A 16,035-nucleotide genomic window follows, 5' to 3' on the forward strand; every position below is an offset into this window, starting at 1 on the left:
AGGGAAAAATGAATGCAGTAATGTATAGAAACATCCTAGAAGAAAACCTGGTCCAGAACGTTCTTGACTTCAGACTGAGGCGACGGTTTATCTTTAAACAGGACAACGACCCTAAGCACACAGCCAAGATATCAAAGGAGTGGCTTCAGGACAACTCTGTGAATGTCCTAGAGTGGCCCAGAGCCCAGACGTGAATCCCATTGAACATCTCTGGAGGGATCTGAAAATGGCTGTGCACCGATAGATGTACAGCCATCTATGTATGTCAACAGATAGATGTGCCAAGCTTGTGGCTTCATATTCCAAAAGACTTGAGGCCGTAATTGCTGCCAAAGGTGCCATAACAAAGTACTGAGCAAAGGCTGTGAATACTTATGTACATGTTATATTTTCATTATTTATTTCTAATAAATTTGCAAACATTTAAAAAAGATGTTTTTCATGTTGTCATTATGGGGTATTGTGTGTAGAAATTTGAGGACAAAAGTGAATTTAATGCCTTTTGGAATAAGGCTGTAACATGATGAAATGTGGGAAAAGTGAAGCGCTGTGAATACTTTCCGTGTGAACTGTATGATTGTAATTAGTCTCACATTTCAAAATAAATGCTAACATTAGTTTTAAAAAAAATATGTATAATTTACTGTAACATTGTGCAATCACGACAGCGGAACCAACTACAAAACCATGACGTGGTTGCTGCGTCATGGTTTAACAATATGTGGAAATGTAAATTTAACATATACAGTATTTCCTGTCAATGAAGATTTTTCTAAATGGTTTTTATTTTTTTGTGTTTTTGTTGTTGTTTCATAGATTTCTGTCTCTTTTTTTGTGTGTTTTAGAGTGATTTTGATTATTTTAGTGTGTTTTATTTGTGTATTTTACTGTTATTTTGTGTATTTTTCTGTGTTTACTGTGGGGGCCACCAGTTGCACGTCTGCATGAGACACTGAAAAAAATGTATCCTAACCCTATGTAATTAATGTAGTGTTTACCCCCCCCCCCCCACCCACCCACCCACCCATTGTGTTTACTGTGACGTTGGTCTTCAATTGAATTTCAAATGGCAATTAAAGAGTCTTAAAAAGTCTGGAAATTAATTTGACTGAAGCTGTAGGAACCCTGTCGTCAATGCTGTCTCTACACACCAAGAATGTTTGTGTAGACATGACGCTCTGCCCCTCCCTCCTCCTCCTCCCCCACTGCCACCTGGAACTTTGTTTCTGAACCAGATCTACTCAAGGTCGTCACACGTCATCTGACTGTATCAGGATGAAGCGAAGGCATTATATTTCAACACCTACGTCTACCCTCCCTCCACACCACCCTCAGTGGCTGTCAATCTTTTCCTTTCTCCACCCTAAACCCCCACCTACCCCTTCACCTTCCCCCTGACCCCCCCGTGCCGACGTGCTATGTTCTGGAGTTTTGTTTTTGTTTTTGGTGCATGTACACTGAGGAGGTTTTTCCTAGTTTTACACTGTCCTCCTGAATAGGGAACTCAGTTTAGAACCTGCCTTTTCCCCTCACCTCTCCTCCTGTTGTCCTCCCACTTTTCATCTAAATACGGGGCGCTGCCCTTGGGGTGACCCACAGTTCTCCTGCCTGTGTCCTCCTATGTCATGTGTCTTTTCATGTGGAGGGGATGTAACTGAAACTGAATTGCCCCTCACTCACAGACTTGTTCCTCAGCCTGTTACTGTTGTCGTCGTGTTGTAGTGAAGTGTATTGTTTGTTACCTGTGTACAGTTGTGTTATTTATTGTGTCTTTGTGTGTGCAGACGTTAAAAACCGGCCTAACGATGGTGGGTAAAGTGGTGACCCAGCTGGCAGGAACCATACCCACCACCAGCACCGATGAGGACAGCAGTCCTCAGAGCAGCAGCCGCCGCAGCCCCTACAACCCTGGAGTCGTCACCATTATTGATACGCATGTTGTTGGAGAGGGACAGGTTGGCTCACCATACATTTACTGTATATTCAATCATACATGCTAACATTTATAAGGAAGCTTGGTCCTACTTTTCAACATTTATATTATTCCAGTTCTTCTTAAATCGTAAATACTAGGTTTAGAACACATCTATGATAGATAAGATGTTCCCTGATATGTAATGATTTAAATGAGTTAGCTGCACTTTTAAATGATTTAAAGCTTTATATTTTAATTAAATGTAAATTAATGTATTAATACAAATAGAAAAACGTGTCTTATTGTTTGATCACTTATTAATCATTTTCCCCAAAATTTATTCAATAATTGTTATTTTTGAGGATTTATTGGTTATTTTTTACAACAGGGTTCTAGGGCAACATTAAAATTGAATAAAATCTGAAAACAGTCGTTTTATTTTCAGAATAAAGTGATATATTTATTAGAATAAAGTCGTAATTTTATTAGATTAAAGTCGTAATATTTTTAGATTAAAGTCACAATTTTATGAGAATAAAGCGAACACAACTGACGTCGATAGCAGAAAATTACAACTTTAATGTTGAAATATTCTTACTTTAACCACATAAGATTATGATGTTATTCAAATTTCTTCTCTAATTATTACGACTTCAATCTGTCTTTTTAAAATGTATTTTAATGTGGCCCTAATACGGTAACTTAATACTAGAAATGATGACGTATAATTAGTCTATATTTGATTGATGTTGGAGAATAAAACAGATGATGATTGGGTAAATGTGTTCAGGTGTTGGTGAACGAGGACTCAGAGGGAGGAGGGTTGGTGGTTCACTTCCCAGCTCATGAAAAACCAATATCCTGCATGCAATTCAACCCCAGCGGTAAGAAGCACTTACTTTATGTATAGTTACAGATATTATCTAGAGTGGTCACATTTACAACGATGACCAATATCAGCTAAAATAAGACAACGTACAGTACATACACAACATGTAGATATTTGGTGTATTTATGTTGTCCTATTTTATGTCTGGAGTCATTTTATGTAGTTTTTCTGTAATTTTGTGTGTTTTTGTAGTCATTGTGTATTTTTGTTGTAGTATTTTATGTCTTGAGTTACTTTGTGTATGTTTTCAGTAATTATGTGTGTTTTTGTTGTTTTATATTATATATTGAGTCATCTTAGGTATTTGTTCTGTAATTTTGTGGGTTTTTAAAGTAATTTTGTGTATTTTTGTTGTTGTATTTTATGTCTGGAGTCATTTTGTGTATTTTTGCCTGTAAGTTTGTGAGTTTTTTAGTCATTTTGTGTATTTGTGTGGTTTTATTTGATGTCATGAGTCCTTTTGTGTATTTTTCTGTAATTTTGTGTGTTTTTGTAGTCATTTTGGTAGCACACTGTTTTTTTTTGTTTGTGCACGTTATAGTTCTGTCACCTTGTTTTATTTTTTTGTAGTTTTTTTATATATATAATGTGCTTATGACTGTTTTGAAATATTTTGGATAGCTTCAAGTTTTCCTACTTTAGTTTTAGTTTTTTTTTTTGTAAATCTGACTTTTTTTGCTCATGGCAGCCATTTATTTAAAAATAAAGGTCGGTGCTAAATGAGATAATATACAGAAGCAGATGCTCTTCTTAAATGTATTAAATATAAGGATAATAATGTTTCCTAATGATAGTAATGAACTCATTTGCCTGGTTTTTGTTAGAATAACAGACGACACTAAAGAAGTGACCAGCAGATGGCAGTAAAACACCATGAATGCTGGTAAATATCAGTTACTTTCATGGTTTCACTGTCTGCTCAGAGTGGACGTGGAAGTGCCTGAATTATTATTATTACATTATTATTATTATTATCTCTGAGAATGACAAACTTCATTTTAAACAGGTTCTTCTTTCATTGTGGCCTCATATTAAATGGGTTTGTTTTTCTATAGCTCAACTTTCTGACTTTTATCCTCTAATCCAGACATAGGCAACTGGCGGCCCAGGGGCCACATTTGGCCCTTGGTCTGATTTTATGTGGCTTCCAAAGTAAATGTACAAAATGACAGAAAAATAGAATTACAACATTACAGGCAAATACAGTAAAAGATGAGAAAAACACAGAAAATACTCAAAAAACACACAAAACTACGACAAAAATAAACAAAACGACAACAGTAATACACAAAATTTCTCAGAAAATAAGCAAAGTTACACAAGATGACAACAAAAAGACAAGTAACACACAGAAAATGACACAGTACTAACAAACAAGCAAAACGACAACAGAAATACACAAAAATTACTCCAAGAAATGCAAAATCACAGCACAACTACACAATATGACTCCAAAAAACATATCTTTTACAGGAAAAATACACAAAAGGACTACAGAAATGCACAAGATGCCTCACAACGAGCAAGACAAAACAAACATACACAGAATGACAGAAAAACACACAAAATTATGATAAAAACACTTTGTTCTTTCCTGTATTAATGCTCAGATCGCTCATTATTCTAAATGCTGACATGAATGTTGATCATGTGACAAACAAACACATTGTTGTGGCTGTGATAAAAGTAGCGTACCTCTGCTCTATTCTGTATCTCTGAGGGGTCACGTCTTTAATCCCAGGTTCATTGCTCTGTTTTAAACTTTGGCTGTTTTTCTTTTGTCCAGTGAAATTAAAAAAAAAAAAAACATGGCAAAATAAAGACTCCTTTCGCTCCCAACACAAGCTCTAAATTGTAAAGTGTAATTTTATCTGAGAAGCTGTGGTTTGTGTGTGATGGAGGGACTACAGAGAGCAAAGTGCTGGTCATCACTTCCTGCTGTGGTGATGGGTGTAGATCACAGAGTTTATTCCTGTACTCTAGCTTTAATTAGAGGGACACATGTAGCGCTACACACTGTTCCTGTTTTTCTTTGTCTCGCCTTTTTCAATCGTCCCGAACAATCCCTGCCTTAAATCACGACTAAAGAAAACAGTCCCTTCGTATTTTAATGGTAGACACACAGTCCAACATGTAACTGTAACATGTCAGGGAGGAGCTCTACTGAGCACGTTCAGATTGATGCAGGAGGCTGTGATTAAAGCTGGACACATGATTCTGTAGCTAACAACATATTCTTTAGTATTTAAATGGTTAATGGAGGAGTGGCCCTGCTGCTAAAAACAACAACTTTACAATAAACCTCAAGATATACTTTAAAAAACTAAATATCAACCACCAAGTACACGCTACATATTTAGCTTTGAGGTGCTAGCTGCTACATATTTAGCTTTGAGGTGCTAGCTGCTACATGTTTAGCTTTGAGGTGCTAAATTATGCATGTTTAACATTGAGGCGCTAGTGGCTACATGTCTAGAATTGAGGTGCTAGCTGCTACATGTTTAGCTTTGAGGTGCAAGCTGCTACATGTTTTGCTTTGAGGTGCTATCTGCTACATGTTTAGCTTTGAGGTGCAAGCTTCTACATGTTTAGCTTTGAGGTGCAAGCTGCTACATGTTTAGCTTTGAGGTGCTAGCTGCTACATGTTTAGCTTTGAGGTGCTAAATTATGCATGTTTAACATTGAGGTGCTAGTGGCTACATGTCTAGAATTGAGGTGCTAGCTGCTACATGTTTAGCTTTGAGGTGCAAGCTGCTACATGTTTAGCTTTGAGGTGCTAGCTGCTACATGTTTAGCTTTGAGGTGCAAGCTTCTACATGTTTAGCTTTGAGGTGCTAAATTATGCATGTTTAACATTGAGGCGCTAGTTGCTACATGTTTAGAATTGAGGTGCTAGCTGCTACATGTTTAGCTTTGAGGTGCTAGCTGCTACATGTTTTGCATTGAGGTGCTAGCTGAGGCTAGCAGAGCTCCACTGATCCACAAACTCTTTCTCTAACAATTTTCACACAACCGGGCATTAGTATTCCATCCAGTGTTTTTATTTAAACTTACATCAACACCCATGAAGCACAGCATTAACTTCTTCTCTGGTTCTCCTGTTTCTTGTGTTGTGGTCTGTGCATCAGTATTATGGGAATACTGGTAACTCATGAAATTAGAAAAGTTTCGCACTGTTTGGAGTGCAAAGAAAAAAAACAGATTAACTGCATTGTTTTTCTGTAATGAAATAATCACAATTAATCTGTTAAAGTCCAAGCCCTTGTTTTTACACATCTGTAAGATACAGTATGCTACAGTGGCTTAGATGTCACTGATGTACCATTGGAATTCTCAAAAGTAATTAACGTAACCAAAGATAGACTTTAGCCCAGGAAAGATTACATTACATTTTGGTAGAGATCTGGATCAATAAACTGATTCTGGATCAGTTTTAAAAATTAAATAAGCTTTATCTCTCATTATTGGCCAAATTTCAAAGATTCATATTCCAGTTTGTAATTAATTTAACTCAGCTATGTCAGGTTGGTTCCTCAGTTATCTCACTGAGGTTCAACTGGATTAGATCTTGTTTTCATCACAGTTTTCATACATTGTGACATACTGAAAGGTTTATAATGAGGAATGAGATATAAAGTTCTACAAAGCTTTTAAAGTGTGAATGATCATTGATCCAGATAACAGAGAACATCTGGAAGAGAGGTGGTTTGACTTTGAATAATCTGGATGAACAGACAGGTGGTTTCTTTACAGTTTAAAGACACTAAGAAGTTAAATAACCCTCCCTGTAATGGTTTTATGGTTCTTCAGAGATGGAGAACGTAGTGGGCAAAGGTTCACGTCAGGCTGGTATTTAAAAAGATTTTTAGGAATTGTGTCAGAATGCACAAAGAGCTGATGGAACAGTAAAAATGTCTTTGCTGAAAGTTAGTTATCAAGGATCTGAGTGTGAGTTTAAAGGAAACATTAGCCTCAGCAGTGCTGAAATTAAAAAGCTTTAGACTTTTAAATGCATTATATTACAGAAGCTCTCACTTAGCATCACATTGAGAAGGACTTTTTTTACATTTGAATGCAAGTACTAAAGTACTACATTTTGCTTAATGTTCTGTGAAGAAAACAACTATAGAGTATAATGATGGAATGAATGAGTGATAACACACAGTTTAAAGAACCTCATTTTTGTATTTTCACTTCATGTTCTCATCAAGATCATTTCAATCATTATTTTGTGTGTTTTTGGTGTTGTTTTAGTGTGTTTGTTATTATTGTGTATTTTGTTTTGATCTTATGTTTTTTTCTCTCATTTATTGTGTCTTTGTTGTCATTTTGTGTGATGCTGGTAATGGTCAGTACTTTTCTTTCATTTAGTGTGTTTTTGGTGTAATTTTGTGTATTTTATTGTTTTTTGTCGATTTTTGTTGTTGTTTTGTGAGTTTCTGGTAATATTCAGTGTGATGATCAAAATATACATTATAAAACCCCATATTTTTAGTTCTTTCATTTGTTAAATTTCCTTTCTCTCTCTCTCTCTCTCTCTCTCTCTCTCTCTCTCTCTCTCTCTCTCTCTCTCTCTCTCTCTCTCTCTCTCTCTCTCTCTCAAGTACCCCCTGTAGTGCCATTGTGTACCCCTAGGGCTACACAGACCTCCATTTGAGAAACACTGGTTACTGTTACCTTTGCTCTCACTGAACTTGGAAAAAAGGTCTTTGTCCATTCTGGAAACTCACTGAGAGCACGAGAGACTGATTTTTCTTAATTTGCCTACGTTTTTTATTTATTTGCTGTTTGTGTTTAAAATCAGCTTTGCATGATTTGTCGCTGTTGTCATTAACTCTACATGTGTGTATATATATAAAAAATAAGCAAAACAAAACACATTTTCTACTTTTGTCTCACCTCTGCTAATCATGGTTTCGATGTGATCACAGGCTTCCAGGAATCACTCTTAAACTAAGACTGGTTTCACTCTGGTTTAGTGGTGGACTGGGTCTGAGTGGTTTAGTCCCAGACTGGGTCTGAGTGGCCAATCAGTGATGAGTTTCTTCCTACGTCATTGTCTGTAGAGCTGAGTCTGCACTGAGAGGGCTGTACACTTCCTCTACTTACTAGGGCCAAAATGAAAGGGGAATACTCCTTGAAAAAGACATTTAAATTCTTTTTTTTCCTTTTTTAATTAATTGTAAGTATATTGTGAGTAAACTCATCATTTAGTAACTCTGTAAGTTGATCATTTAAACCATAAGTACAAGTGGAGCTGTCTATGATAAGTGCTGTAAATGTACGACTGGAGAGGAAGTGAGCAGCCCTCTCAGTGCTGCAGACACTATTCATACAATTCACCGGTCGTCACGTCACTGGAGTAAGGAAGTGATGAACCGAGCAAAAAGCGCAACAATGTTCAAGCGACTCATCACAGATGATTTAAGCGACTATAGTAGCCGAAGTCGTGTTCGGTGTGAACGTACCTTAAAGGCTCAAACATACAGTACCTGGGCAGATGCCGCGCACAACGGACTCTGCGCGGACTGTCACCACTGCTTAGTAGTTTCCATTAAAATCCTACATGTCCCATGATTCTTAGCGTGTGTGTGTTCTAATAAATTCTCTGTTTCTTTTCCTAATAGGAATGTTGCTGGTCACTGCTGACACACTGGGTCATGATTTCAACGTCTTTCAGATCCTCACCCACCCACTGACCTCATCACAGAGTGCTGTTCACCACCTGTACACTCTTCACCGTGGGGAGACCGAGGCTAAGGTGCAACATGCAAACATACAGTGTTACTGATGTCTCAAACTCAAGGCCCGGGGTCCAAATCCGGCCCTTTGGAGAGTCTAATTTGGGTCACATGAGAAATAGTAGCTTCAGGGCAAGTTATTTTTGCCTGATATTTTTTAAAAAACAAACAAATAAAAAACGAAATTCCCCACCTGTGAAATTCAAAGTCCTCCTGTTATTTTGCTCTTGTCTTCTCGTCCAGGTCCAGGACATGAGCTTCAGCCAGGACAGCCGCTGGATAACGGTCAGCACGCTGCGTGGCACCTCCCACGTGTTTCCCATCAACCCGTACGGAGGGATGCCATGCGCACGCACACACGTGTCGCCCCGTGTGGTCAATCGCATGTCACGCTTCCAGAAGAGCGCCGGCCTGCAGGAGATCGAACAGGAACTCTCCCGAGCGGCTACAACAGGGGGTGGAGCCAGCAGTGTGCTGGGCGTGGGAGGAGGCGGAGCTCTCGGTGGCCGCTGTAGCCCGATATCAGGCCTGTCCAGCAGCCCCTCCACCTCACCACTGCACGGTGAGAGTTAGAAGCTCAGGTGACATTTGTAACGCATTTATCAACCGTTGGTGTGTTCAGATCTGAGTGTATGTGTGTTCAACCAAATTCATGTAAGCTTTCGGTATTAACCAATTGTGACGTGATCGTACGCTACGATCAGATCTCACGTCAGGTCTGAGCTCATGTACAATAATCTGAGTGGATAATAAATATTAAACAGCCCTAAAATAAGACCTCATTTATGCTTTAAATGTAAATTGTTCCTTAAACTTTCACAAATGTGCTGCAATAATTATTAATGTGATGAGTTATAGGTGAAATTGGTTAAATGCATAATAAACACAGACAAGGGACAATATTTTGTAATTTTTAAGGCTTTTATAAAGCGTTTTGATCATTAATTTCTTTTAATAGGATAGTTATTGCCGAAAGCGTGTGGACTGAGGCTGATATAAACGTCATACCCGTGTGTGTCTCCAGGATCTCTGTTTTGAGTTTTGTCACAGTGCACACAGGGGGGCAGACATCACCTGCTCACTAGCAGGTGAACTGTCACCTCCTTGTGGTTCCAACTGTTTACTGGTGACACATTTTTTCAGGACACAACTGTTTTAATCCTCTTTTGGTAAACCCGGCATCTTTAACTTTTCCTGAATATTTAGAGCAACCAAAGGCAGCACAAGTTGTCATTTTGACTGAAAATCTGCTAAATGATCTAAGAAAAACTCAATTAAATGATCCTAAAAGCTGTTCAATGATCCTAAAAGCTATTAAAATATCTAAAAAGCTATTAAAATATCTAAAAAGCTGTTAAAATATCTAAAAAGCTAAAAATGATCTAAAAATCAGGCTGAATGTTTCACTCCAATAGAAAGCAATGGGATGTTTACAGGCAGTGGAGCCGTGTGACATCATCAGTCACATGATTTAAACATGGAGGAACACAGGCTCTAGAACTGTAATATAATCCCCAGGCAGTAAAACTATTATGGTGCATAATAATGTGTTTGGTTAGACATAGATCTGCTAATAAGTACATTTCCCTTTGACGGATCCCTTTAATCAATGAATTTCAAACTAAAGTAACCAAAAAACAAAACAAACATTTAATATCTGAGGTTGTAGCTTTGAGCATATTCCAGATGATTTTTTTTTACTGATTATTTCTTTAACCATGGTTGTGTCTTGGGTCGAGCCATTCAAATGAGTGAGTGCGTTGTGCGTGAGGAGTCTTCAAAGCTTTTTTCCACCGCCACATTAACTCCTCACCAAACGCTGTCTGCTTGTGTCGGATGCAAATGTGGTATTAAAAGAAGGCCGAGGAACATGAGATTTCATGAGCGCAGAGAGGATAAGGAGTGTGGGAAGAGTGCAGAAGATAGAGAGGCCATGCAAATGTTGTCGAGAGAAAAGAAACAACAAAAGGCTGCCCGGGGACGGCCGGGGAGCAAGGCTGAGGTGTTGGTGTGTGAATTTACTGCCAGAGACAAGTTGTTCTTTAGGCAATGATAATGGGAGTGGATTTGCATGGAAGGATCTTCTTTCCATGGTAATGTCATATATCAGTGCCCGGCTCCACATGCTCCACTCATTAATCAAATCACTGCCCTGCTTCATTTCTCTCTCAGGACTTTGGATTTTTTTTTATTGTTTCATGGTCGACCATTAAGCACACTTTATTTACACACACACACACACACACGCGCGCGCACACACACACACACACACACACACACACACACACACACACACACACACACACACACACACACACACACACACACACACTTTTCCAAACCTAAATTGAATAAATAAACTAGTATTAACTTTTTCTTTAACTGCAGAATATTTTATTGATTTTACTTGATTTAAATTTTTATTTCAAACATGAACACAAACAGCAGTGTACTTACCACAATTAGAAAATAATAATATTGAAATAATAATAACTGTTATTATTGTAATAAAATAAAATAAAGAATAAAAATACAATCTAACAAAGCAAAGAGAGAATAAACGGTTACAAAATCTTGCACGTGAAGCTTGGACATGTTCAAAAAGTAGTAGAAGGAAGTAAAAACGTATATGATCCTACCCCTTGTAATATCTAGTACTAAACTTTATTTCTATACATTCATCTTTTCATAATATTTTACATTAATTCATTATAATTCATTGATAAATATCTATAATATACAATACAATACAATTAATGTAATCCACTATATATTAATCTGTCCAAACATACACTTAAATTAGTACACAACTATTACAATTTGTCCTTTAACACTTTTTAACACTTTAACACGCTTTCATAAGATACATTTAATGTATTTATGTTTAAATTGCTTTCAATTCAGACATTTTTCTATTTCCACGACATGGTACCGCTTATGAATGTAATGAAAAAAACGTCCACTTTAATCATGAGAAGCTATAAAATAAATCACCAAATAAAAGCCTCCTTTCATAAGATAATAAGAGGTTAATATTACATCTTTTTTTTTTTTTTTTTTTTAGTAGCTCGGTGCCTTTGTCAACATTGAGCATCTTTTGCATACATCTGCTCCACTAGCCTTCATATGAAAATCCCAGCAGGACGTGTTTGTTCAAACGGATTACAAGACATCGAGAGATCCTGGAAAAAAAAACAAGAAACAAAACAAACAAAGTGTGTCGGAGCGACGATAAGATGTCACGTAGCTATGCTATGGATTCACAGTCACCCTTTATTTATGTGATTCATCTGTATCTCAATAGAATTATCACTGGTTTGTTAATTTACTGTCCTGTCCACAATTATACTAATAGCACAACTTTTACATTTGATTATTTGGTTATAAATTAATATGATTTCATGAAATTATTTTAATTAAAGAATTAATTGCTCTACTTCACCTTTGTCAAATTCAAGGCACGGGGGCCAAATCCGGCCCTTTAGACCATCCAATTCGGCCCACAGGAGAAAGTAAAAAATAAAAAAGACAGAAAAAACATGAATTATTGTGTAAATGACCAAATAATTCAGGATTACACTTTTCCCACGCTTTCATCACATTGACTGCAGTCGTTTTAAATCTTGAATTGTTGAAAAGACTCAATTTTCTTAAAATTATTTTTCATAATTTCCCAAAATTAAATAAACATTACTTATAAAATCAATGAAATTTAAAAGATAAAATCCTGCAGGGACTGATATTTGTCACTTATTGCTAGGATATTGTCAGCGCCGTATATTGCTCGTTTTGCTTCCCATTTAAGATCAACTACTTCATACTTTGGCCCCATGAACTAAAATGTGTTTGACGCTCCTGCTTTAATAAAAGGCTCTGAAAAACAAAGATTTCATTGACTAAAACTAGAGAAGGAAGGACATGGAAAAAAAAAATAAAATGGAACTTTTACTGGTGTATCACAACTGGGTTATAAGTGTAGGACTTTTGGTTCTTTGAGTTTTTACAGTATCATTTTATTTCTCTTTATTGGCTGATGGTTAATTTTCTTCTGTTTTATTTAATATTTTCTTTATTATTGAATGTTCTGTTTACCTCACATTTCCTTGCTTTATTTCCTCTTTCATTGTCTTTTTTAAATAGTTTTTACCTCCTGTGTTACTATCTGTACCTGTGTTTTAATTTTACTAACTTTATTTATTGGGTTATTTAACATGGACAGTGTACATTAATATCAACACTGAAAATATACAGAATTAATTTACAGTCCTGAGACAGAATGTTCATTTGTCACCCTAAAAAAATACCAATTACACAAATTACAAGAAATATATGCAATAAAATATACAGTGAAAGCATGCAACTACATAACATATAACACTTCCATTTACATATGAAAACACTGCATTGAAAAGTACAATATAAATAAAGATTATTATTATTATTATTATTATTATTGTTTCAAAATGGCAGGAGACTAAATTGGAGCAAAGTATCCAAACTTTTACACATCTGTTTGTAGAGTCTCACGTTACTAAAGGTTTTATTCAACCATGAGCTTATCAAAGATGAATTTAACTGTTGTTTTTTGGTAATATTTCTTTCTTGTTTCCATCTTTTTTATTCCTAGCTAAAGTTTGCAGTCAGGACTTGTACAACAACTTCACCAACAACAACCTGGGGAACCCACGGCTCACTGCACTCCCCACCCTCACCGTGGTCCTGCCTTTGGCCCAAATAAAGCAACCAATGACGCTGGGAACCATCACCAAACGTTCAGGGTAGGACACATGCTTTCAAACTAAAGAGGAAAAGATTCCATTCAAACTTTATACTTTGGACTTTCCATTCATCAGCTCCTCTTTCACTACTGCACCACACAGTTAGCAGCAATGCTAAAAATAACAAGAATGATGACCAATGAGAAATTCTCTGTTCACTAGTTTGACAGTATTTATAATCATATGTTTAGATTTATGACATTATAAACTGAATACTGCCTACTAACACGTGCATATTAATTTAATGGAGTCAGGAACACTCTTTAAGGCAACACAGGTATAGAAACAGTCTAGCAATATTAAATTAAATACAGTTTTAAAAAAAAAAAAACAGCTCTCAAAGTAGTGCAAACTGCCTTCTTCTGAGTTTAGATTAATTTGAGTTTTTTTCTAGATGAAGATGAACAAATCAACATTTGAGGTTAGGACAAGGAATAATCTCTGAGTATTTAAAGTATCCACTAACCTTTTCAAGCTCTTGTTATCAACAACAGAAACAAACGGGGGAAACTGAGCGACGTCTCTTGTTAATTCTTGAGCTATTCTGAGGGAACTTGGTTGTAAATAGAATAGATTAGTTTTATTTGTCATTGAACGTTACAGAGCAACAAAATTTTATTTCAGTTTCATCCCGTCCAAGACAATCACATATAATACATATAACATGGGAGGACAGCAGCGGGAGAACTGTGGTTCACCACAAGGGCGGCGCCTTGTATTTAGATGGAAAATGGGAGACCAACAGAAGGAGAGGTGAGGGGAAAAGGCAGGCTTTAAACTGAGTTCCCCATTGGGGAGGACAGTATAACATTAGGAAAAAACCTTAAGTAGATCCAGTTCAGAACAAAGTTCCAGGTGGCATGAGGAAGAGGAGGCGGGGTAGGGCGGGGGGGATGGAGCGTCTGTCTGCATGATACCAGGTGATAAATAGATGACGCAGCCTTGAGTGGTTGGCTTTGCGAGCCAAAAGAAGATAAGTAGTGTGTTTTTGATTCAGGCTAGGTCCATTTCAAAGAGCCTTCTGTCCTGGGTCTCTCTGCATTATCCAGTGAGGTGGCCTTTTTAACTTAGAAGCTGGTCACTCAACTTCTCCAAGTTGGTTTCCATTTTGCGTAAACGATCCAAAAGCAGCTCCTGCTTGCTTTGGAGCTCGTCCATCACATGAGTCTGAGTGTTGAGAGTCCTGCTCCATCCTTCAGAAATGCTTCCTTTAGAGTTTTTGGACCAGACTGGATTGTTTGTTTCACACAATCCTTAAACTTTTCAGGATGCCATGTTGTTAACTGGCTTCTCATGTAGCTCGTATTTCCTTTAGAGTAGCACACGGTACACTAGCAGTGTTTACATGTCGTATATTATTTTATCCTTTATGTTTTGATATAGTGAAACCAAAAGGTTTCCACACCTTTGACTTGTAGTCGCTGCATCATGCACAGGTTCTACAAACTCCTCCAATTCTACCTCATCTACCATGTGTCCTTTAGCCTATGACCTCACACTGTCGGACCACACCATTGTCTGAACCTCCTCTAAGCTATGACCATAACCCATATAAGCCATAATACCGCGGTATCGTGATATCGTCAATATGGTGACATTTCTAGTAATTACATATCAGATCAACACACACACACAGAAGGTGTTGCACATCATACTCTTCCTTCCGTCCTGAAATGAAGGCATTGAACCAGCATCTCTGTCCACAGTCAGACCTTCTCTTGTCTTTTTGTGCATCTAAGCATCTAAGCATGTCTCCACAAGTGGGTTTTTACCAAAGGAAGAGAGAGAAATGCCCTGAGGTGGTATTTACACCTGTATGAGCAGCAGATTCCTATTGGCGTAGTGGAAGATGACCACAGCAGCTGTTTAACCTACATTCACCATCAACTAGTCCTAGAGTGTGTTGTGTTCAGACACATCCACCACCATCACATCCACCATCACATCTACCACCACCACATCCACCACCGCCACATCCACCACCACCACCACATTCACCACCACCACCACATCTACCACCACATCTACCACCATCACCACCACCACCACATCTACCACCGCCACCACCACCACATCTACCACCACTACGTCCACCACCACCACCATCACAGCTACCACCACCACCGCCACATCCACCACCACCACCATCACATCTACCACCACCACATCCACCACCACCACCGCATCCACCACCACCATCACATTCACCACCACCACCACATCTACCACCACATCTACCACCGCCACCACATCCACCACCACCACTACATCTACCACCACATCTACCACCGCCACCACATCCACCACCACCACCACATTCACCACCACCACCACATCTACCACCACATCCACCACCACCACCACATTCACCACCACCACCACATCTACCACCACATCTACCACCACATCTACCACCGCCACCACATCCACCACCACCACCACATCCACCACCACCACCACATTCACCACCACCACCACATCTACCACCACATCTACCACCGCCACCACATCTACCACCGCCACCACATCCACCACCACCACCACATTCACCACCACCACCACATCTACCACCACATCTACCACCGCCACCACATCCACCACCACCACCACATCCACCACCACCACCACATTCACCACCACCACCACATCTACCACCACCACATCCACCACCACCACATCCACCACCACCACTACATCTACCACCACATCCAC

General features: G+C 38.2%; 1 protein-coding gene across 3 annotated transcripts in view; it reads left to right on the top strand.

Moving 5' to 3' along the window:
- The window catches only part of bcas3 (BCAS3 microtubule associated cell migration factor), a 295,046-nt gene that overhangs the window by 36,284 nt on the left and 242,727 nt on the right, over window positions 1–16,035 (top strand). For all 3 annotated transcript variants that reach the window (XM_028465308.1, XM_028465307.1, XM_028465309.1), the window contains exons 12-16: window positions 1,785–1,955; window positions 2,706–2,799; window positions 8,432–8,565; window positions 8,789–9,107; window positions 13,173–13,323. In XM_028465308.1, the coding sequence (XP_028321109.1) occupies window positions 1,785–1,955; window positions 2,706–2,799; window positions 8,432–8,565; window positions 8,789–9,107; window positions 13,173–13,323 (869 nt within the window). The remainder of the gene's footprint in view (window positions 1–1,784; window positions 1,956–2,705; window positions 2,800–8,431; window positions 8,566–8,788; window positions 9,108–13,172; window positions 13,324–16,035) is intronic.

The sequence above is a fragment of the Gouania willdenowi genome, chromosome 13 (assembly GCF_900634775.1).
Source record: "Gouania willdenowi chromosome 13, fGouWil2.1, whole genome shotgun sequence".
Classification (NCBI taxonomy): domain Eukaryota; kingdom Metazoa; phylum Chordata; class Actinopteri; order Blenniiformes; family Gobiesocidae; genus Gouania; species Gouania willdenowi.